Source organism: Aulonocara stuartgranti, assembly GCF_965226115.1.
Source record: "Aulonocara stuartgranti genome assembly, chromosome: 19".
NCBI classification, from domain to species: Eukaryota; Metazoa; Chordata; class Actinopteri; order Cichliformes; family Cichlidae; genus Aulonocara; species Aulonocara stuartgranti.
In genome coordinates this window covers 7156339-7182176 of record NC_138955.1, presented here as the reverse complement: position 1 = coordinate 7182176, position 25838 = coordinate 7156339, and the positions used below count along the sequence as shown (strand labels likewise).

Genomic DNA, 25838 nt, shown 5'->3' with positions numbered 1-25838 from the left:
ATGTCCTTTTTTTTTTTTTTTTTTTTTTTGCCTGTCCCGTTTGGCTCTTTTGCCATCGGAATTGTTGTCTAAAGGCAAACAAAGATGCCCAACGGATTTACTTTACCAAATTGACCATCCCAGCCTTGCCGTAATGGTCCATTTGATTCACCTTTTATTGTTTATTTTATTTTCACTTACTGAATACGGGACAGACTTGACTGGGGGAAAGAAGGGGAGAAAGAAAGAGGGAAAGAGAAACAGCTGAGAAGAGGGACGGGGGAGAAGGGCAAAAGACAAAAACCAACAGAACGGGCAGAGAAAAAAATGCATATATCGATCACCTGGATCATCTGCTGAGAAAGAAAAAAGAAAAAAAGCAGAAGAGAACAAGAGTAATAGAATAAACAACATCACAATGATATATGGGAATATGACAGTAAATACTAAATGTTAAACATTATTGTGCAGCACATACGATCAACAGAACACAGTGTGCTTTGAGGTAGGAGCCAAAAAGGGTGTAGTTTGTGGGTGTGATCACCCGTGTGTACACCTGTGAGCATGGACGCGCTTGTTTTTTTTTTTTTTTTTTTTTAAAGGTTCCTTCATGTAATAATCTGCTAGAGGGTGTGGGGGGGCCACAGCCCCATCCTCCAGGGCATGAAGCAGGTATGGAGGAGATCAAAACTCCAGACATCCAGAGGCCCCCAGAACACAAGAGACCAAGGAAGACCAACAGAGGGGCAGCCGTGCCACTGTCCCAGAAAGAGCTGAGGAGAGTCCCAGATGAGGGCTCACTCAGCAGCCGCGGAGCAGAAGCCAGGGGGAGTTGCAGTGACGCGCCCATGAGCTTCGCCGGCAGCCAGCCGTAACAGTAATGTCCTAAACAACCCACCTCAATATTCGCTCATCAGAGGGAGAGGTTAATTTCTCTGAGTCGGTGACTCATATCAGTCTCAAAGTTTTACATTTCTTAAAGCTACATATTGATAGCTAAGTTAAGAGTAGACTGACAGCCTACCAAAACAGCGAAAGACTGGGGCAGAAGCGGGAGTCATGTTGCTATCTTACTACACTTACCACGAATGAACAGCAGCTAGTCTCTGTGATCACTCTGTGGTAAAAATGCAAAATACCACAAAATATTTAATTGAGTCATGCAGTATTATTCCTGATTCATTGCTACGTGCTGATATTATTCAAATATGGTAAAATATAGTGGGTACAACAAGGCTTTTTACATAAACAGTGTTAGAAACACTTCAAGCAGCCATGGTTGCTCAGGTGCACAGTCTAAATTTAATGTTTCTCTTGCCTGACTAAAACATGTTTGTCCTACAATGACCACCACTTCTAGGATTATGTATGTTACTTGGAAGGGTTAAGGAAATTGAATTCATTTGACTACAATCTGCAATCTACTGGCATCTACTGATGAGATTTTACACACTGTCACTTAAAAGCCAAAATGAGCTTTGTGATTTGAAAGTTGAGCCAAATATGATTGCATTCTTTTTATCGGACAGCAGGGGGCAACACCCTTAGCTGCATTGTAATTCCAGTTAGTACCATTGCTGTGTGACCTCAATAAATGTTTTCCCCTCAGTTTTCTGTCAAAGTGAATTAAAAAAAAGGGAGTCCTTAGTAGAGTCAGTAGAGTTGCTCACTGATACTGTCACGGCTGCCGAGGCAAGCCGTGTGGCGTTGAAGGAAAAAGGACCCAAAATGCAGGCAGTGACTGATGATACGAGTGACGTTTATTTACAAGTGGCGGAGTGGCAAAACAGGCAATGAGGGATGACAAATAACTGAAGAAACCTAAACTGGGAAAACTAAATAGCAAACCTGAGATCATACAAAACAGGGTGAGGGGCAGAGCGCTGCAGACTAAGGAACAGAACACCATGGAACGCAGACGAACCAACAACAAGCACAGACCGACACCCACTATATATACACACACAAGGTAATCAGGTAATCACACACAGGAGGGAAGAACAGCTGATCCTAATACACAAAGACGACTGGAGGATAAAAGCTGAACACAATGACAACACACACAGACCTTCAAAATAAAACAGGAAATCCAGAACAAGAACAGGGCACAAGGGGAGGACACAAAATACCAAAATCAGAATAACTAGAACATAGAAAAATAATCATAAAATACAAAATGCTGGGTCAACGACCTAGCACCATGACAGACACAAGTCTTTAACCAGTGTTTATGACGCATGGTTTCAAATCACCAAGAAAACGGTGTCGAAAGTGTTCACTTTCAGGTGTCATAACAGAACTTCACTAACAGGGTGAAGTCATATTGACTGTGTCCATGTTTATTAAACAGTCTGTGAAGTCTTATGGAAACATGAATGAGGCATCTGCACTAAAACCTCTTCAGTGACTGTCATCCCCCACTGTGGTGTTTACAGAATAGTCAAAATTTTAATTAATATTCCCATTTAGTAGCACAACATAAACCAGAATAACATGAACTTTGAACATGAATGTGGGAGTGATTTCAGATTTGAAGGACAAGGCTAAAAATCACAAAATTAAAACCATTTTAAAAAGCAGACAAAAACACATAAAACGAGGTTGAACTGTGTGTTTTCTGGCAGACATTCTACAATTTGCGGTAACTTTTTCTGCATGCCTTTTGTTCCACAACAATTTTCAGCACTAGCAATTGTGGTGAAGCCTGATATCCTGCTTGGCAAGATTTGCCTTCATTTTGAGGACACCTATGGGTGTACCCTTGCCCACAACCCATTTTGAGTAAACACTTGGCAATTAAAAGGTGGTTTGGGGGACAGATATACAATAAAAAAAAAAGAAAAAGTTATGTCTATACAGCCAACAAAAAGAAGCATGTTTGTGCGTCACAACTGGAAACTTGTTGAAAGAGTCACATGTTTAAGTCTGGAAACTCTGAGTCAGAAACACCAGAAACACTTAGCAAGACCCTGTTTCAACATGAACCTTTGGATGTTCAACTTAACATTCAAATGCATCATAAAGATTCATAAAGCGAAAGACCGCATGTTGATTTTATTCATCGTTATGCTCTGAGTGAAACAAATAGTGGCATCATTTGCATCTTCAGCAATAAACTTTATAACAAAAAAGTTGTATTTACATAAATTATTTTACAGTACACATATTTACATCACAGAACCAGTACAGCCAAGATACTGATGACTACTACAGTTTGTAATATATGAATCCAACAATATCACACACTGGTGAGTTGTTGCAATATATAAAATATGTCTTCATTTTTTTCCAGTTCAAGCTAAACAACAGTGTTTTGCATTTGGTAGTAATCTGTAATACAACCACCTTTTCTAAACGTAACAGTGAGACGTTGTGCATCAGCTAACATACTAAAGAAAGAGTTCGTTAAAAGGTTTCTTAACAATGTATGATTAAGTCTGATTATTACAAAGCTACATCCACTGCGATTTCACGAACTTCATTTGATTTTAGATTTCATTTGAACCATTTAGTTTAAGACAATATCATTAAATGACTGCCCACTATCCTTCTGTGCTTTTGTTTGCAAAAAGCAATTTGCATACAGCATTTTATACAGAAGTTTTCAATGTGGAGGACAGGTTTGAACGTGTGGAGTCAGATAAGGTTTTCCTCTGGTGGCCCCACTGCTGGAAGAGTTCTCTGACTTTTTTCCGGAAGTTCTTTCCTACAATAACGTATAGGATCGGGTTAAGAATGCTGTTCAAGAAGGCTAAGTAGGTGAAGATCTGGATGCTGATGTCCACAGCATTTTCAAAGTGACAGCCTTCCAGTATCCCACCTCGTAAAAGCACATCTACTATGGTGATTACATGGAATGGCACCCAGCAAATTAGGAAGGCTACAAGGACTGCCAGGACCAAAATGGTGGCCTTTCGTTCTGTGTTTTCAGCATTGAACCTCTCAATTGCTTGCAATTTCAAAGCCTGAATAATATTAAAAGTGCAAAAGGAGATAATTGAAATGGGAATAACAAAGCTAAAAATGATCAATATCCCATCACAGATAACTTGTACGTTGTGGTTTGGATAGTTTAGATAGCACACAGTACCATATTCAGGGAAATATCTCACTTCCCTGAAGATGAACACGGGTATACTCAGAAGCAAGCCAAAACCCCATGTCAGCAGACACCCTAGTTTAGCATATTTTGGACTACGCATTCTTCCATGTGACATCGCATGTACCAGCGCCACATAGCGATCGATGCTAACCAGAACAAGAAAGTATATGCTGCAGTAGGCATTCATCTTAATTCCCACATTGATAACTTTGCACATGAAATGACCAAAAGGCCATTTAAAATCATTGAGCATGTTAACGGCCCAGAAGGGCAAACAGGACACCAGGACTAGGTCAGCAGCAGCCAGGTTGCTCAAATAGATTTCAGCTATGGTGCACGCCTTCTTGTGGAAGCAGAAGACAGTCAGAACGAACATGTTAAGCATAATTCCCAGCACGGTGATGAGCAGAATGTACACTGGTTGGTGTGCAGTGAGCCACTCCCATAGTTCGTGATCTGGACAATGAGTCTCATTGGTGTTGTTATTGTTTCCATATGATATAGTGGTGCTGTAGTCTGGGATGCTGTAAAGACAAAATGAGACATGAAGTAAATAGGCAGTTAAACATCAACAGTACATTAGGTTCTTACCTTGAGTTTATGTAAAATACCAATGCGATAAATATGGAGCTTTAGCCAGCACTTAGCTGGCTATCGTCTCTGCAAACCCAACAGTTGCCCTGCTACATACAATATTTACCATACAGATATGAAACTGATGTCATTCTTCTTATCTTATTCTAAGAAAAGAAGTAAATAAGCATGTTAATGAACAGATGTCCTAACTGTACATCCATTGTGTGCTGTTTGTCATTCTTTCTCTGTCGACCAGGTTCAGTTTTCCAACTAGTTGATTGCTGAAGAAATCTCCACCCACTGACTTAGCCTCTTGTTTCAACAAGAACAGAGCTGAACATGAAAGCCTGTAATAAACGTGATGAATACATTTCTGGTTGTGGAGCAAGCTACTTTGCAGCTATGACCTTTGTATTGAACCAAAGGATAAGCTTAAAACATAAAGAAATTGTTGAACAATAAGGGTGTTTGCACATCTGCAGCACTCAAAAATTATATAAGCTTGTCTGAGACTGAACCACCTTGTTCCACTAATGAGCATCAGGCATAGCATAATGTTGTTTATGCTTCTGCTTAATTCCCCTATCATGTTACCTAATTGGCAATCTGTTCTTTCAAACCATACTGTATGTACCCTATGCTTACATCCACGTGTGTGAATGTTTAAGAGCAATTAAAATTACTGAAAGTTGCTCCAAAGTTTGTTTCTGTTGGCGTAAGGAGCACTTGGCAGCAATGTGGCAGACGGCACAATGGAGGGCAGAAGCTTCTGTTGGTTAAAATAACCAAATGTTTGACATGGATTAAACTCGTCTTTAGAAGAACATGCTTAGGCAAAACCTGAGCTCTCATATCATGTAGTACAACTGATGTTTTAATGTACAACAAAAAAGAATAAATGAAAAACAAAATAAAGAGAAAAAGATGCTTCTTCTGGTCATCGTCGATATGTAACTCTATACTTCTATACTCTACATTACACCCAAAAAGACATGTTTTTTTTTTAAAGTCTCACTCGCTGTAACAACAAAGGCAAGAAGTTCATTTTAACAGCAGCTGTCAGCTATCAGTAGTTGTATTACCTGCTTTACACACATTGGAGTATATTTAACCTGCTTGAGCACATGGTTACTGACAAAATGATTCTAAAAAATAAAACAATTGGAAAATTGTTCTCCATTCTTAGGGGATTTTTTTTGGTTATATCTCACATGAAAGATTTAAAAATATATAGAGTATATTTGATTCATACATACCTTGTAGGTCTAAGAGTCATTTTCCTATGTTCAGATGTCCTGCTGCACTGTTAACAGTTAACTCCCCCACTCTAGTCTGCCTGTCTCTGCCTCACGCTCCTAAAGGAAACTGTAATTAAAGTGATGTCACCAAAAAAAAAAGAAGGCATGGCAAAAAACCCTCACTTCTCTCATTTCACATTCAGTCTGAATGCTCCCTGTCTGTCGGTCTGGGTTGCACCTTATTCAAAGATGCACTAGTAACATGCAACAAGCCATACTAATATCCAAAGTAGACTGTAGACTCTAGGCTCATCTTGTTAATCATGTTTCTTTTGTTTATTACATTATTCACATTATTGTCAGAGTGGGTATTATACCAGAGCGTACACAGGGTTGAAGGCCTGTTTTTGGTGAAAAACAGGAGAAGGTGGTGGAGAAACAGAAAAAGAAAAGGGACCAAAAGAAAGAGAGAAAAAAGGGGCTGCAGGGGACAAACAAAAAGGACGCAAAAGGCTTTAAATATGTTATCTCCTCATGCTGGTACTGCAGCTTCTGCATGTACTGTAACTTCTGCATGTGTTTCCATTTCACGCTTTCGAGAGGCAAACCGTGAAATGGACATGGCAGACGGGTGCATCTGTTACGCAGTTTTCCGTGATATGGATTTGAATAAAACCAGGCACTTTTTGTCCCATGTACGCCTCCATGTACGCCTCTTAGTAAGTTCTTACAAAACTAAACAGTTGTGGCTTGACATAGTTCATGTTTACATGTTAAATATTTTCTGACCTGATGTATATACTCACTAGATAGCTAATTCTGGTTCTTAACGCAGCCAGTGACATCTCGGCAATTTAATGGTCAAGTCAATCTGCTGAAGTTCAAAGTAAGCATCAGAATGAGGAAAAAGGGTCTTTCAAGTAACTTTAAATGTGGCATGGTTGTTGGTGCCAGATGCGCTGTTCTGATATATTTCAGAAACTGCTGATCTGCTGGGATTTTCCCACACAACCATGTCTAGGGTTTACAGAGAATGCTCTGAAAAAGAAAAAACATATCCAGTGAACTGCAGTTTTCCAGGCAAAAATGCTTTTTTGATGCCAGATGTGAAAGGATAAGAACATATTGACTGCTTTGAGCTGTTAGAAAAGCAAAGTTAACTCAAGTCAACACTTCTTATACAAAATAGTGTATGCAGAAGAGCATCTCTGAAGGCACAATGCATCAAAACTTGAAGCAGATGGGCTAGACCACACCGACTGCGACTTCTCCGAACAGGCAAACTGAAGTTACATTTTGTAAACTATACCACAGAAGACTGGAAAAAAGTTACACGGTTCAACTCAATTCAATTCAATTTTATTTATATAGCTCCAAATCACAACAACAGTCGCCTCAAGGCGCTTTATATTGTAAGGTAGACCCTACAATAATACATACAGAGAAAAACCCAACAATCAAATGACCCCCTATGAGCAAACACTTTGGCGACAATAGGAAGGCAAAACCAGGCTCAGGGAGGGGCGGCCATCTGCTGCGATCCATCACAGCCTACCGGAATTTCATTGTTGACCATGTCCACGCCTTTATGACTGCAATTTTCTCAGCTTAAGATTGCTGCTTCCAGTACAATAACTTGTCATGTCATAAAATTAAAATCATCTCAAATTAGTTTCTTGAACATGAAAATGAGTTCAGTGTGCTCAAATGAGCTCTATAGTCACCAGATGTCAATCCAACAGAGCAGGAGTGTCCAACTCCAGTCCTCGAGAGCTACTGTCCTACAGCTTTTAGATGCGTCCTTGTTCCGACACACCTAAATCAAATGAATGGCTTGTTACCAGCCCTTTGCCCAACTTCATGGCATGCTGAAGAGGTAATTCAACCATTTGATTCAGCTGCGTTGGAGTATGGATGCATCTAAAAGCTGCAGGGCAGTAGCTCTCGATGACTGGAGTTGGACACCCCTGCAATAAAGCATCTTTGTGATGTGGTGGAACAGGAGATTTGCATCATAGATGCACTACAGCCAACAAATCTGCAACAACTGTGTGATGCTATCATGTCAATATGGAGCAATATCTCTGAGGAATATAATATGGATACACGTCCCATTAGTATTGTTGGGAAGAGAGTTCCTTACACCACTGAAGTGCAGAGACAAAAGAATCCATTTACGGCACTTTGTAATATTTCCCGTAAGATAATTATTGCAGTGAATAAAGCTGCCAATTTCTTTAGAAGTGCATTTTCACTGGGCATTATGGCAATATATCATTAGGGTAATCAACATCGCCTGAACAGATGGTTATCTTTGCATAGTAGGTTTCCATTTGGTGGATAAAAGCAATTTTACACAAAGATGTCAGATTAAATGTTATGTTACTTAATAGTCAGGTAAAACAGGTAAAATCCAACAAGTCAGAGAGTATTGTAAAATGCAGATTTGTTCTATCCCAACTCACGGTATTTTGGTACAAAATAAGCCTTAAATCTCTGATGATGTTCTGCAGCACCATATACATATTGGCACTATTAACAGAGAAAAAATACTTAAAATGTACAAATATACATGCCAGTGTTAAAAAATAATATGTAACAAATAGTGTTATGTATATTCAATTGGGTTAGTGCACATAGAATTTGGTATTGCACAGTGGTGGTTCATAGAGGAAATGGGGGAAAAATGGGGGGTAGGGGGTTACCGGTGCATGTGTGAGTTCAGGGTGGTTATATTCTTTGGGAAGAAACTGTTTTTGAGTCTGTGGGTTTTTCTGCTGTAGCGCTTCCCTGAGGGAAGCAGGCTGAACATGTTGAAACCAGGGTGGGAACTGTCCTTGATGATGTTTGCTGCTCTGCTGAAACAGCGGGAGAAATAAATATCCATCAGGGAGGGGAGAGGGCAGCCGATGATCTTTTGTGTTGTCTTGACTACACTCTGAAGCCTCGCTCTATCCGCCTTAATGCAGCTGCCGTACCATACCATGATGCAGTAAGTTAGCAGGCTCTCAATGGATGAGTGGTAGAAGATCAGCAGCAGGTTGGAGTTCAGTTTGTACTTCCTGAGGACCCTCAGGAAGTGCAGCCGCTGTTGGGCCTTAAGCATTGTTTGCATAAAATGCATGCTCAAAAAAAAGTTTTGTCTCACTCCGATTCCTTCTTTTTGCATGTTGAAGCTCTACTTGGAACCTTGTTAAGATCCAATCATGCAAAATATGACTTTTTGCCATTTTTCAAGTTGTCTTAAACTTCTGATCGGGACTGTATATTCAGTTCTGTCCTACCTACTGAAGAGCCTTCTGCATGTTAAATGTCCACTGTTTCAGCATATTCCTAAAATTTGCCGACACAAAACCACTGGACTGGTCTCTTTATCAACCGAAAAGCACTATGCAGGGTTCTTTGATCTTCTCTTTGTTGTGTTTTAAACAAATGGCAGTAAAGCCCTAAATTGTTGTACAATCCAAATAAACAAATTAAACAACGCGGTCATCGTGATGTGTTACCACCAGATACCAGATGCTTTTCCTCAGGGTGATGTCCATACTAATCGTCTAATCTCAAAACAGTCTCTCTTATATTTCATACTAATAAGATTTTCTGTAAACGAAAAAGGCTCGTGTCTATGTGACATATTACTAAAAAGCACCAAAATGGAATAAACAGCTCTCCCATTAAGCAAGCACTTATCTGTGGACTGAGATTTTCATATGACCTGCAGATAACATATGGGTGCACATCATGGTAATTAGAGATATGTAATAAGATTTTAGCTAAACACAGAATACTAGACCGAAGGCCATCTTCAAGTTATCACTGATTCGAAGAGACAAAGGGCTTAAAAGCTGTGTGGAAACAAAGCTCGTGTGTCTTGGTCATGCTCTTAATGTGCAACGGATGCATGATCACAAGGAAGTTAGTGAATAGACTGGTATTTTATAATCACGTTTCACTTCCCCACATCATGTCAGTCATAGGGCTGATACAGGCAAACTGTTGGACTATTCTGTTTTGTTTTGAGAGAACTGTTATTGTTATATAAGTATGTAATTAGATTGGTGAAGAGTGACCTCAGTTTGATCCCTGGCAGGTGGGATCCCTGCAGGCAGAGTAACACAGTTAACATTCATTTGTAGGCAGATTCCCAGCTGCTGTCTTTGGTTTTCCTCCAAGATGTGTCAGTGTTGCAGTAAATAGGTTGCTTGCTTCCTTTCCTCAATCACCATTTCCTCATTTCTAAAAAATATTAAATTTCAGATATCTTATTTGATACCTTTTTATGCACTTGCATGATACATTTCTGTGTCTACTAAAGAGGGCAAAGGCTCCACTGACACAAAAGAACAAAAGGGCTTAGTTCACACATTTGTTGCAATTAATGCATACCCCAATTAGCCGAATTTGGGTTGTAATATTTACTTAAGAATAGAATCTGGGCCCTTATGAACAGAGTTTCCATGTTTGAATAAAAGTGGGTTTTTTTTAAGTCTTAAACTCACAGCCCTGCAATGTAAATAGCATTTGATGTAAATCTAAATTCTGCTCTGTTGCCTCTAAAGTATGGGCTTAATATAAAAGGAGCAGTTAAAAAAAAAAAGCAAGTGAGGTTTCCTGCTGTAGAGAGAGGGAAATTTAGTGATGGAAATATTGCCACAACTTTGTTTGTGAGATTTAAAGTTACAGAGACTTCCCATTGTTGTTAGTGGAGGTGAAAGTAATTGCACACATTGCAAAGTTGTGTCTTGCTTCCTGAAAAATCTCCAAAACAGACTTTGTTTATAGAGTTGTATTTTAGAAGATGAATTGCACCGCTTCTATTTTCATCTAGAAATAGCTCATGCCATGCTTTCGATGGTTATCTCAATGACTCTGTAACAATAGTAAAGCGCTGCCAATGAAAACACTGATGTAACTGTGACTTTTGATGCTCGAAATCTTAAGTAGAGAATGTTGTTGTGGTTTCTTTCCACAGTATATTATGGGATGGTGGAAGGATAAACTTAAAGGAACACTGTGAAGTTTGGCTCTGATATCTCTAAGATTCTTGAGATTCTAAGCCATTTCTCTACCACTAGTTAAAAAAGGGGTTACTATATTGTGAAATAAATAAGCACTGCAGTCAAACACATCCTGTACAAGTGTTGTTACAAGCAATTTTAATAATTATATAAATATGAGGGCAATGCAAATCAGTTAATAAAAATAAAAACATCCACTTGTCCAGCTCTCTACAAATACACAAAATTCTATTACATAGAAAGGTGCCACCATATACTATACTCCCAAGTGGGCACACTGGCTGCCACCAGGAAGCCATATAATTAAGTACAAAGGAGATAAAACACTAGTGGATAATGATCAGTGCTTGAATGTAATTAGAAAAATAAAATAAAAATAATTACAGTCGCACATAGTATAAATATAACAAGTATTAAAAAGGAGCTTTGTCTTATACACATGCATATGATATGTGCTTATTAAGTTCAGATATTCTAGTCAACACTGATCAGGCAGCTACAGGTTTATGATTCCTGAAAAAGTTTTCCCTGTACAAGAAAAATTAAACAATAAATCAGCCGGCTAAATTTCGTGGTGCACTTCTGTGGAAACATCCAGCCCCAAGTTATCAGTTAATCAACAATGGTAACTCATCGAGCATGGAAGAGACACTTCTGTTTAGCTTTGCTACAAAACACCTGCGCCGACTACAGCAAGTGTAAAAGCACTCAGGAAGTGACAAAACCTCAGACTATAGCTCATAAATGGTACATTTATGGGGGCGATCGTGGCTCAAGAGTTGGGAGTTCGCCTTGTAATCTGAAGGTTTCCGGTTCGAGCCCCGGCTTGGACAGTCTCGGTCGTTGTGTCCTTGGGCAAGACACTTCACCCGTTGCCTACTGGTGGTGGTCAGAGGGCCCGGTGGCGCCAGTGTCCGGCAGCCTCGCCTCTGTCAGTGCGCCCCAGGGTGGCTGTGGCTACAATGTAGCTTGCCAGTGTGTGAATGGGTGGATGACTGGATATGTAAAGCGCTTCGGGGTCCTTAGGGACTAGTAAAGCGCTATATAAATACAGGCCATTTACCATTTACTGCACATATAGACCTTGGAGTGCTGTGGTGAATCAGCTTTCTCTACTGAGCAAGACAGCGGGGGCCTTGTACCTCATGCAAAGCATCTTCCACTAACGCACCCACTATTCCCAGTAACGTGAAATCTCCTAAGGACCTAAGAAATCCCATGCTTTTAAATAGCACAACATAAAATAAAGTCTATTAACTTTAACAGCCTTTAAGAAAAAAAAAACCTGTATAGAAATAAATCCAATGAATTGTCTCCCCCAGTTTATTAACTGAAGTTTTATAGACTTGCAAACTTAAAGGTCCTTGAGTAACAGGCTACATATCTGTCTGCTGTTGTTAGTTATGTCTCAGTGTGTGCAGTGAAGTACATAACGAATGTCTGGATGAGGGGGCGGCGACGCTCACGCTACTCCTCGAAAATACTCAGCTCATTTCCTGTCTCCTTCTGCCTGTCTCAAAAGATTTTTTTCCAGGCCGTGAGCTCCATTACTCAGTGTCCCACCCCCATCTCCTCTTCCATAACTCCACACAGATTTGAGACAACAGGGCTCTGGGTATTTATTGTTTTCACAGCTGCCTCGTACACTCTGGGCTTTTGCAAGGAGAGTGAGTAAGCGCTTACAAAAAGTGGAAGGAGTGGCCACAGGCCTGTCTGAAACCACTAATGCAACTTTGATGAGCACTAAACCTTGGAACACAAACCCATTTCTTCAAACATCAAAAATTCAACCAGTGCTGCTCAAATGTTCCTGGCAGATAATATACAAACCACAGAACAATGCTGTTTATACTGCTGGAAATCCACAACTTGTGAAATAAGTTGGTCACAGATGCCCCTGTTACATTTAATATTTTGATTTAATAAAGGCATTGCAAAATGTTGAAATCAATTTAAAAAAAGACAATCACAAACCAACCATCACAATTATTTTGCAAGACATTGAGTCAGCAGTAAGTGGGCAGCCACAGTCTGAATGTCTGTCGTCTGAAATTTACTTCTGTTTTCAGCTCATGGTTTGATTGTTTGAAAAAAAAAAAACATTTTAAGAAGATTTAAAATTTTAAGATCCAGGAAATCTACCATTTATGGTACTTCAAACGTGTTTGTGTCAACTGACTATGGCGAAAGTTGTGTATGTTCATAGTTTACAGAAAAAGAGAATGAGAAGTAAACTGTGGTAGAAGATCACTTTATTAGGGAAAAATATTTAATCTTCCAGTGACTTGCAAAGTACGTAATCGTAGCTATAACTCATGGTTACGATTTACTTGACATAAATAATTTCAAAAGGGCAGTCTTTTATCAACAGAGACTCTGAGCAAACAGACTTTTGAAGTTCCCATCTGTGCTATTCTCGACACTAGCTATGTTGCTGCCAGACCACCTTAGCCAGTTATTTAGACTTACGTTTGAGTTTTGAACAGTTATTTTTAACAGCTTTCTTTGAACAGACCACAGTGCAAATTATGAGAAAAAGCTAGCTTTCTATTCTGATACTCAGCCTTCTGCAGCATACAAACACACTGTTTCATTTTTTTTTTCATGTTTTTCAATTTCCTTTAAAAGAATGTCTGAAGACTAAAATGCAATAACTCAAACATGCTCGTCTTATTTTGATAGTTCAAGCCTCAAAACAGACATGCCTATCATCTGGCCTTGTTTTGAAATAAAAACAAACAAACACTGGTGTCACTTTTTAGAATTCTGCTCCTTACAGGCTCTCCACACTTACTTGCTTTGTGGCTCTTGAATGTCACCTGGCGTTCTCCTTTGCACATCTGCAAGAGGACTCTGTCACTTAAACATAAACATGTTTTTTTTGGCGCATCGGGTGCAACATGAGTCATCATAAGGTGCTCATAACACAGGATATGGGAGTGTTCCTTATTTGCTGACAGTCTGAAAGACTTAAAGGTCAATATTAGCTTTAGAAAAACTAAATAGTGGTGATACTTAGAAAATAAATCACAACTAGGTATTGCTATTGTGTGTTCTTACTAGTCAAAATGTTCCTCCATTTAAAAAAAAAAAAAAAAGCTTTCAGAGAGCATTTATAAAATGCGAAAAGCACCTTTTGTTTATGTTTACTTTGTTTGTCGAGAGTTTAGTACTGGAAAGCAAGTTCTGTGATAAAACTAGGAAAGCTACATTGTTTTGAGAAAAAGGCAGTCTGTTTGTGATTATAATTCCAAAGGATAAGATTCTTCAAGTATCAGAAGACTTTGTGACATGATCCTTCCTTGGCTGCTCCCCAAGCTGCTTCGATTTGAAGGGTGTGGCCCTGGCTTCTGCAGGGGTGGGCCTCACAACATAAAGTACACACTGCACTTTGAGGAGAAGCCTGGTTCTTGAGAAATGAAGAGGGGGAATCTCACTTTAGGCAACAGGGATGAAAATAAGATATACTTTATATAGCTATGCTGTACTTACACAGTAATCTTAATGTCTAATTAATCTAAAGAAAGATTTTAGAATCACAAACATTAACTGCAGACTGCACTTTGAGGAGAAGCCTGGATCTTTTCATGTAAAAATGTTTAATTTAGTGTCAAACTTAAGTCTCAGTATATGGGTATACTACTACTACTACTACTACTACTATTACTACTACTACTACTACTACTACTACTAATAATAATAATAATAATAATAATAATAATAATAATATAATTATAATAATATTCTACTATTCTACTGCGGCACCCACGGTGTGGGACGGAGAGATTTCGCAGGTCTTTCCTCCCCACTGCTGTCAGACTCCACAACAAAGACTTTAACTGAACAAACACACACATCCACACATGTGCAATAAGACTAAGTGCAATAATCTTTTCTGGCATCGTTGTATTTTTACTCAGTTGTATATAGCATTCGTATTCTATTTTTATCTTATTGTATATTTTTATTCTATTTTATTTTACTGTATATAGTATATTATTTTATTCTATTCTGTACAGCTGTGTACTGTATTTATTCTTATTGTATTCTAATTTTTGCGTCATAACTTTTGCACTGTCCACTCCTGCTGTGACAAAACAAATTTCCCACGTGTGGGACTAATAAAGGTTATCTTATCTTATCTTATCTTATCTTATCTTATCTTACCTCTTTGAAAGTTTAAACATCATTCTTGTGTTTGTTACACTTTGTCATATTCATATTTGAACTGCAGAAAACCAAAGGGAATTTATTGGAAACACTTGTTACTCTGACTCTTTTGTATACAGGATGTAATGTGTCTACTTCAAATCTTCATTTTCCTGGATACCAGCGTTTGAAAAAAATAAATAGGGAGCCATCTACTGGGCAAAGTATGTAGTGTTCAGTGCCTTGACAGAATGAACAAATGAATTCCTAAAACTAAACAAATTTGGTGCACAGCACATGCATGAAAATAATTCACATGATATCGGCGTGCTTGTTGTCAGATGTGACATTAACTCTTCCTTGACCCGTTACAGAAAGAAGAGGTGCTTTTTAAAAATATAATTATGTAAAAGAAAAAAGTAACAAAATAAAAGTACTGTGTAAGTAAAGGCTGTGCATGAAACATTTTACACAAAAAAAGACTAGTTTTTTTTTTTTTACACTTAGTGTTGAAGATAAAAGTGGTCACTATGATATCTAAGCTATTTCATAATACTGTATATTAGATAACAATTATAAATAATTAATGATTGCATTACTGAGTATTTGTTGCAAATACACAAGCTTTATTTGTAATGGCACTTTCCACTGATTGGAAGTTTACTCTAAGAAATCTTGTCATTAAACCACTGTCACTGAAACGACCTTACAGGTGTCATGAATCATAACTGTGATGACACATGTAGGAATTGCTACACAGAGAAAACAGTGTCCCGGGGTCACTTGTCAGTTTCAGCGTGAGCTTGAGATGACAGATATCAGCATCGATCAATTTCCAAACACACGTCAGAAATTCATCACAACTCAGAGAAATGGACATCCAGTGTTAATCCTTTTCCTTCCTTTACTTTGGCCCTTTTTTTTTCTCATCTCAGTCATCTTGTCATTTTCGGTCAGCCTGCCCATCTGTCTCTCTATGTGTCTCACTCTCCTTTTAATGGATCGTGCATTAGCCCTGGAGTGGTTTCCACTTTTATTTTGGCCAGCAACCATGTCAGTGAGACTCAACTGTGTCTGCCAATGGATGCATCAGGCGACGGGAGTAAAACATGTCAGTCTCCATGGTGACAGGCCTTATGGTCTGCATGCTGATATCTGCTCACGTTTGGTGTAGTGACAGAGCACAGAAATCTGACACTTACATTTAATCTCAATTAAGTTATATTCTGTATTTTGTTGGTTTTATTGTGTCACTTTGCTTCCAGTTTATCCATTTGCTTTCTGCTTCCACTTGGGCTTGTTTTGTTTGCTGTTAGTTTTCAGGATTCATTTCGGTGTCTCTTTCCTTCCATTAATTTAGGTATATCATAAATCTCACCTATGTTTGACTGTATCCACCACCACCTGTGTCTTGTTTTGCAATCTCTCTCTCTCTCTCACACACACACACACACACACACACACACACACACACACACACACACACACCGCAGTGATTTTGTTATATGTATACCTGTTCAAATGCCTGTTATGCCAAATATCTAACGCATTTAGACATGTAGATTTGGACAAAAACTGCTGAAGTTCAAACTGAGAAAGGTGATATAAATAAATGGTAAATGGCCTGTATTTGTATACCACTTTTCTAGTCCCTAAGGACCCCAAAGCGCTTTACACATCCAGTCATCCACTCATTCACACGCACATTCACACACTGGTGATGGCAAGCTACATTGTAGCCACAGCCACCCTGGGGCGCACTGACAGAGGCGAGGCTGCCGGACACTGGCGCCACCGGGCCCTCTGACCACCACCAGTAGGCAACGTGTGAAGTGTCTTGCCCAAGGACACAACGACCGAGACTGTCCAAGCCGGGGCTCGAACCGGCAACCTTCTGATTACTCGTGAGCCACGATCTAAGTAACTTTGAATGTGGCATTTTGATGCCAGACAGACTGGTCTGAGTATTTCAGAAACTGCTGATATACTGGGATTTTCATGCACAGTCATCTCTGGGGTTTACAAACGAAAAAATATCGAGCAAGCGGCAGCTCTCTGGGTGAAAATGGTTTGTTGTTGAGGTCAGAGGTCAGAAGGAATGGACATATTGCTTTGATCTGAAAGGAAAGCAACAGTTTCTTGAGTAACCACTTCTTGCAACCAAGGTATGCAGAAGAGTATCTCTAAACACATCAAACCTTGAAGCAACAGCTGGCGACTACACCAATGATACAGTTAAAGTGAGGATACAGTTTGCACCTCTGACAATAGAAAATTGCAAAAAACATTGCCTGGTCCCATGAGTCTCAGTTTCTGCTTCAACATTTAGATGGTAGAGTCATAATTTAGGTAGAGCAACACGAACGCATCATCGATCCTGCCTTGTATCAACAGTAAAGGCTGGTAGAGGTGATGTTGTGATGGTGTGGGGGATATTTTCTTGGCAGACTTTGAATCTCTTATCAACTGAGCAAACCATTTTGACCAGCTTGGAAAGAAAGCTGGACTTTGAGTTTTATGAAGTTTTTCGTGAAACTCAAAGAAATCCAGTTGCTTTCGATTCCAAGCTCCTCGGAGTACCATGACCTGAATGACTGAGAACCTACACAGACATATCTACTTGAGTAATGTTGCTGACCCTGTCCATCTCTTTATGACCCCAGTGCACCCATTTTATGATGGCTGCTTCCAGCACAATGATGATTTGTGTCAAAAATATTTCACTGTACTTAAATGGCGTACACAGTCACAAGATCCCAGTCCAATAGAGGACCTTTGGGAAATGGTGTAATGGGACAACACATTTGCTGCAACTTTGTGATGCTATAATGGCAATATGGACCAACAAAGCAAAAAGGGCGTCCAACCCCCCTTTCTATAAACATGACTATGTGTAAAAGATGTGAGTGAATGCAAATCTCATTGCATATACTACTGTGGTTGACACATGAAGCCTGAATTCATACATTCATACACTAAGGGGATCCAGTTTTTTGGTTTCACTGGCATGCATTGGGTCTATTTTTATGTACCTTGGACGTTTTACTCACCTAGAATGATTTAAAATGTATTGAAAAGTGAGAGAATCAGTTGCAATGTACTAAGGTAATTCTGATACACAGAAAACAGACTTACAAATGTGCTAATCTATAATGTGTAAAAAGCTTGCCTTGAAATGCATGCCGATCATCACTTTAAGACATGAAAGGTCAGCTGGTTTTGAAAATGTCGATAAATTCAAAGCGTCTTCAAGTGCACCTGCTAAAACTATCAAAAACTGTGATTAAACTGGCCCTCATGGGGAGGAGAAAAGACCAAGGATTAGCTCTGCTGTAGAGGATAGTTTCATTAGAGTTATGGATAAGTTCGTTAGAGTTCCTGGCCTCAGACATTGGCAATCGATTGTACCTCAGATTAGAGCTCGAAGCATTTAAGTGGCAGACATCTTGAGTTTTTGTGAGACACAAAAGGAAATAGTCTGCATCTGTGTTTCCATTATTTACCACAGTTGGGAAGGTATAATGAAGCGGGAGCTTTCGCACCTTTCTGCGACACGTAAATGCAAAATATGAACTTGGGACCGGTGTGGTTAAACAATGAACCAACAATGAACCAAATACATCACACACACACACACACACATTTAATATAGACACTATGATAGTTCCAGATATGTCTGGTAGGAGGTTTACTGTAAGCAAGCAACTTTATTTTATAACACTAGCCAACACACTGTGTTTTAGTACAGCCTCACTACATTTTCTACCACCAAGAACTACAAGGGGTATTGTAGGCTGTGTTAATACTGCATGTGTCTGTTCTCTGCCAACTTTCCTCATAAAAATGAAAGTGGTGCTAAAACATAATAACAGTAATAAGCTTAATATGTCAAAGAGATTTGACTCAGGGCACAGGTGGGCAGGCCCGCATTAATCTTGTTCAAAGGGCAACTCCCTCATAAATCCTCATCTCTTTCGAATGATGTTTTCTGTGAGACCAATGGCAGGCAGAGACGGATATTTCTCTTTCTATCTGTCCTCCTGTGTCATAGAACAGTGGGTGAGAGAGGCAGAGACCCAGCTATCCACTCAATAGCAATGTTAAATCAAAAGAAAAGGGCTTCTGCCTTTTGGGTGACTGGTGATGCCGAGCTCCCATCATGGAGTAGCAGTAATGAAGCATTTTCACTGAGGCTGTGGCAGCATCAGGGGGTGGTGGAGCCCCCAGGATTGCATTAAGACTCTCTGTTCCCTGTCACACTTGGAACACTATTTACCATCCCAAGTGACTGGAGGTGGAAAAGGAAAGCTTAATGCAGAAGTGGATTATTATTTTTTTCTACTTCTGTGTCTTAACAAACAGCAGGAACACTAAATGACTCAGTGAGAGAGCTTTCAATTATGACTATGACTTGATGTTAAATTACCAAAAGGAATTTTATTGACGGTGCACATCATCAGTTATCTACAATGTGTCAATTTTTGCAGGGTTGTTAACACTATTCCATTAAGAGCGATTCTGCTTACAGGGCTTATCATCTTGTTTAATCAAGCTGCACGGTGCGCTCCTCATCAGAGGATATTAGCTGGATTGATAACCATCTGTAATGAACAGCATCATTAGAGTGCATGTTTGTGGGGTGTTTGTGTGTGAGAAACAAGTGGCAACCTTCAGAACTGAAAAAATGAAGCCAAGTACTAAAAACTGCAGTTCCTCAAAAAGCCACTTAACGATGGGTCCAAAGGCAAATCCCACAGTTTCCATGTTTAAGACCAAATTTTACAACAGAAATAGTTTAAAACTTGGCGATTTGTTGATTGGTTGTTTTTTAGTTTTGGTTCTCATTTTGATTTTAATATTTTTGTTGTCCCAGTTTTTTCTTTTGTTTCATTTGTATGATTTGTTATCTAAATGTTTTTGCTTTCATCTCCCTGCTTTATCTTGGTAAATACCTATCTTAATGTGCCTCTTGTGCTTTTACTTTATTTTCCTCTGATTGTTTTCACTTGCTCTTAATTGTTTCCTGCTGTGCTCTGCCCTCACCTGTGTCCTGTTCTGTAATTAGTGTTTCCATAGTTGTCATGTGGCTGTGTGAGGCAGACAGGTTTAGGGCCCAAAATGCACGACTCTCAAGCAGGATTAAACCCAAAGACAGCTTTATTGCAGAATTTAAAGATTTACATAACTAAGCTAGTAAGGCACTAGGAATCTAAACTGGGGAAATACGACACAGGCACACAAGGGATGAGGGAGATCACTACTGTCCTCTACTGCCAGAAAGAGGCTCAGACAATATACACAAGAGGGAATCAGGGCAGAGAGGAAACACCTTGGGAACACAGATGGACATAATCTAACTGACGAGACAAGGGAACCAAAACTGAACATGATGCACACAGAACAAGTGACTATCAGATTAAAACAGAAAGTACATGAAACACACTGTAACACTGACTAAACACACAGAGAGAGGGAGACACCAGGTAGACATACAAAGACATGGGGGAAAATAAACATGGAGACATGACTGACTTCACAGGGGGACACATATAACTAACACAGGAAACTAGACACAAGAGGATGAGGAACACAGACAAGGAATGATAACAGAAACCTGAAGGCTAGATATCAAACTAAGACCTGGGGATACAAACAGCAGAGTGAATACAAAAAACTGGAACATAATAACTTCATAAACCCAAAGTCAGTCATTAGTTCTACTCAAAACATTTACCTTATTCTGTCAATGTGTTACTACTCTGGGCTTTTTTGTTGCTATGCCTTACACTTGACTTTTCTGTCTGAAACTTGACAAGGACCAATAAGGAAGTATCTGTCTGCACAAGCCCATAGCCCATTCAGTCTGTGTGTTACCAATCAAATTTGAAATGATATTTTACTTTGGGCAATATTTACATTTTCTTTCTCAAAATAACAAAAAGAAGTTAAATAAATAAATGTTGACAATAAAGAATTAAATTCAATGGGAAGAACGTAAATTATTGACTGAAAAACTGTAGGCTGAACCTTAAGACACTGCATATTTTAAATAGCAAAGATTTTTCTGACTAGATGTCATCAAAACAAACATGCTCAACTAAATTGTAACATTTTAAGATGTGTAGTTTATTGAATATTCACTTTGTTGGTTTATAATAATCCATTCCATTTATAATTCTTAGAGCTTTAGTGTGTAGCATATACAGTGGAGTAGTGTTGGTGTTGCATAAGTTGAACCATACTTCCACAGAGTAGATCACATATGGAACCGAGCTTGCTATTTGGAAGCTATGAAATATATGAAACATGAAATCACACAAGGCCAGTACATTAGATCTCTGTAACATCTCAAAACGATGACGGCTGTCATTCATTTACTTGCATAGTCATTGGATAGGGCATAAAATATTATCCTAAATATCCTATTCAAGACATAAATCATTCTCATGCTAGAGTCAATTACAGATGATGCAAAAACAGCATAACTCATGTCATGCTCTGATACTTGCACCATATTAGTGTCTCTTTTCATCAGAGCTAAACAAATACAGTGTGATATGGAGCGAAAGCAGGCTGGTGATCTGATAGAAAGAGGCACTTTTTTTTCCTGTTTTGAAAGTGACTGCAAGTTGAAACGTGTGAGCAAAATCCCAGTATCGATTCCAGTAACAACCTAATCTCCATTCAGAAAACCCATTAACATGAACCTCTGGCAAACCAATGCATCTCCATTAGGCTCCTTCTATTGTGGTGTGCCGCAACAAATTCATTCATTTGAACTCCCTACTGCACAGCCAAGCCCATGACTCAAGACATGGTGCTGACAATATAACTGTAACCAACACACACTTTTTTTTTCAACTTGGGGAGTAAAACATCATTATGTTTCCAAATGATTAAGCCTGTGGTCAGGTGATGGAGTGGAACAGAAATACTATTGTATGCTATATCATAAAATAATACCCTGAAAATAAATCAAATCTAATCAAAACAAAATACGTAATGCACAAACAGTTTTCTTGCCAAACATGAGCAACAGTGGAAAGTATTAGGACACATGATGCTAACCAACTAACAAGCATGGTCTACTTACTATTTGAGAATGTAAATGAATGAATGTTTCGAGCCTTAGGGCTCCCGTGTTTTTCAGGATTCTTCGGTGTATGAGCTACAGTTATGCATGTATGAGAACACTGGGGGCAGTGAGTGGAGTATTCAGGTTTGTAGTGCTAAATGTTGCTCACAGGACTACATAAGCCCTGAAGGAAAAACAAGATTCAGTCAGTCAGTGGCACTGCCAACTTTTTTACAATGAAGTAAAGCGAGTGGCAGCATATACCAGTGCAAATGGCCTGTATTTGTATAGCACTTTTCTAGTCCCTAAGGACCCCAAAGCGCTTTACATATCCAGTCATCCACACACACATTCACACACTGGTTATGGCAAGCTACATTGTAGCCACAGCAACCCTGGGGCACACTGACAGAGGCGAGGCTGCCGGCTGGCGCCACCGGGCCCTCTGACCACCACCAGTAGGCAACGGGTGAAGTGTCTTGCCCAAGGACACAATGACCGAGACTGTCCAAGCCGGGGCTCGAACCGGCAACCTTCCGATTACAAGGCGAACTCCCAACTCTTGAGCTACGATCGCCCAAGTGCAGACCTGGAATAAATCAAAACAGTGGATCAATAAAATAATTAAAGCGTTTTGGGGTTTTTTGTTGTTTTTTTACACAGTATATAAATACAGGGTGGGCCATTTATATGGATACACCGTAATAACATGGGAATGGTTGGTGATATTAAAGTCCTGTTTGTGGCACATTAGTATATGTGAGGGGGCAAACTCCTCAAGATGGGTGGTGACCATGGTGGCCATTTAGAAGTCGGCCATCTTGGATACAACTTTTGTTTTTTCAATAGGAAGAGGGCCATGTGACACATCAAACTTATTGGTAATGTCACAAGAAAAACAATGGTGTCCTTGGTTTCAACGTAACTTTCCCATGTTATTACGGTGTATCCATATAAATGGCCCACCCTGTAGACTATAATTATTTAGTTGTTCTGGCACAATCTCACCTAGATGAATATGAATATGGTCAGACCTTAATCTGGTTGCATAGGATCCTTATAACTGTCATGCAATTGTGCATCTTCTTAAAACACAGATGTATTTGATTGCCTGTAACAAACCTGATCTCCTTCAAACGCCCACATACATACAAACACTAGCAAGCTCTGCCAGGTATCTTGCCTTGCCTCTGCTCTTGGAGTTGCAATGCTTTCTCACACATAACAATTTGCTGTTATGAGGTTTTTATAAGACCACAGATGATAACGTTTCCTTTTTGTTGAGACAGGTAAAATGTTCTGATACAATGTATCATTTTAAAATGAAGGAAAATTTCCAAATTTGCAGATGTTTTTACATTTCTCTAACTATGCATTAAATGTGATTTATGGAAATGCCCAGTAACTTTTATTTAAGAAGAAAAAAAGTACTATAGTGGCAGAAAGCTGCAGACATTGTCTTTGTTTATATTTGGTATTTAATTACTATTACAGTGTACTGTGTGTCCCCATGTGTCTCTAAAGTGACAGTTTGATAAGATGTGTCTAAGCAGCTTGGCACACATTAGCATATCCAGCAACTCATCACCAACCTTTCACTCTCAACTGGATGCGATTCAAGCTGAAGCGTTACATCCTGTGAGACTCTGGGCCAACAGTGGAGGAGTGAGACAGCCTCTCCCCACATACTACTTCACAACATTTTTTTTTCCAGCTAGGTTGAAATAAACATTTATTATTCACAGGCAAAGTCAGTGTCATTTCACTTTCTCCGTATGAGAGCTGAAGTCTCAACTAATGTGCATTTCACAAAGCCATCACCTAAAAGTGTAATGATTACCCCACATTAGCATAAATTATCCCAGGCAAGGTCAATAGTTATTTATTTTCTTTGATGGAGTTAAGAATAGAGGACGCCGGCTGCTGTGAAAAGCCTTCTGAGGCATGTTTGTGATTTGTGATTTGGGGCTTTATAAATAAAACTGGCCTTACTTCCCTCTAGGAGTCAGCGGCTGTTGTGAGACCCTAGGGATTTTTTTCCCCCAACTGAGTCGTTTGATCGGATTTGGAGGATAGAAGGCGCAACGCTGCGGAAGCAATGTGAAGGTTGTTCGAAGATCATGTGCATTCCGTTTTGCTTCCATCTGTATCTCATCTGCTGGTGGGGGATCAGAAATGCTCAAGGCAAATCTGAAAGGAGCTGATCCACATGTTACCAAGTCTGGCTGGCATTTCAACTGGGAAAGGACTTACTCAGTTCTTAGGATGAGGTAAAGATCACTGCATTTAAATGAAATTATGAATGTGATCCCTCAGTGCTTTTGACATCAGGATGGCTGTTTGTTTGTTTAATCTCAAACCTCTGCAAATAAATTATTCTGGGATTAAAAAATGTTCTAAAAAACACCTTTCGGTTCTAAAGTTTTATATATCAAACATAATTGTAGAAGTTCTTGCTTCTACTTTAAAATAAGGAAAATACAACCTCAACTTATTACACAATGTTATTAAGTATTTAACAAAAACTGAACCAAGAACCTTATTGCTTCCTTATGAGACGAGGATACGTATCAGCTAAATCCATCAGCCATCATGCTACAGGACTTTGGTAAAAAGCAAAGGAGCAGATCTACAACAGAATGGCTGAGAAAGAAAAGAATCAAAGCGTTGGAATGGCCCAGTCAACAACCAGCCGTTAACCTGACTGAAGTGAAGCAACGTTACAAAGAAGAGTGGGCCACAATTCCTCCACATCAAATAGAGACACTGATAAAATCAGAAAACAATTACTTCAAGTTATTGCTGCTAAAGGTGATTCTACAAGCTGGGTCATGGGATGTGCTTACTTTTCCCCTCACGCTGCTGCGTTTAGGCTTAGTTTGCTAATGTTTCACTCATCTGAGGTTAAATTTTACTAATTTCAGAAGGGTGAGATGACCAGATGTTTTTATTTTTTATCTTATTCCTGATACATAAAACCTTTAAACTAAAAAGGTACTTTTTCCACATGACTGTACATTAGTTAAGTCACTTAACTATTAATCGAGCTAAAGTGACTCTTCTCTATAAAAAAAACCAAACAAAAAAATCACATTGTTTTAGTTTTGTCTATTTGTTTGATGACTATTCATGATAGCAACCATGTCTGTACATCTCAAAATACATCTAGGTCAAAGGTTTCTCATCTATCTGTTGTTGCATTGATTTGCTGAAAATACACTGATATCTCTGTTACTTATTTAGCAGGATACAGATGCACTTTCTACACCCATTCATGTTTTTTAAAGTGCTTGCTTTTTGCAGCCTTCCTGTTTGTTCAGCAAAACAAGTATGAGATCAGAGAGTCAGAGTAGCTAAGTGCTGCAGAGAACAAAATCCAGGTAATTTTTAAACAAGTGGTGCTTGTGTCAAAATGACAGATGGCGTGATTTGAGCTTAGAATCAATCTCACCTGATGGCTAAGCAGCAAACAGCACTGATGTCTGCCAGAGAACTGGCTTCACTGAGAACAAAACCAGGTGATTCAGCTGAAGATGAAACTGAAACAAATTCTTGTTTCTGCAATCGGCGTACAAAGCCACATATTTTGCATTTTAATCCATCTTTGTGACATTTCAGTAAATATAAGTGTGTGCTTCTTAAGTCAATACAGAAAGCCAATTTTGCATTAGTACATAAATTTTAATAGTAGCATATGTCTT

The 25838-nt window shown here is 39.1% G+C and overlaps 1 protein-coding gene and 1 long non-coding RNA gene across 3 annotated transcripts in view; one reads left to right on the top strand and one right to left on the bottom strand.

Annotated features, from left to right (window-relative positions):
* LOC309694972 overlaps nucleotides 1-24353 on the top strand; it is a 40392-nt gene extending 16039 nt beyond the window's left edge. The window contains exon 3 of the long non-coding RNA XR_014273005.1: nucleotides 24140-24353. This is a non-coding gene — a long non-coding RNA (uncharacterized lncRNA). The remainder of the gene's footprint in view (nucleotides 1-24139) is intronic.
* LOC309696020 (B2 bradykinin receptor-like) lies at nucleotides 1722-13779 on the bottom strand. Of its 2 annotated transcripts, none has more exons than XM_082517059.1 (3): nucleotides 13708-13779; nucleotides 5914-6012; nucleotides 1722-4605 (listed from the first exon to the last, which is right to left on the bottom strand). In XM_082517059.1, the coding sequence occupies exons 2-3, from the start codon at nucleotides 5931-5933 to the stop codon at nucleotides 3570-3572; spliced, it is 1056 nt and encodes a 351-aa protein (XP_082373185.1). In that variant the 5' UTR covers nucleotides 5934-6012; nucleotides 13708-13779; the 3' UTR covers nucleotides 1722-3569. The 2 variants fall into 2 exon arrangements, with proteins under 2 accessions (XP_082373185.1, XP_082373186.1); XM_082517060.1 differs by having other exon boundaries at nucleotides 5914-6022; nucleotides 13708-13765.
* Nucleotides 24354-25838: the final 1485 nt, after the last annotated feature.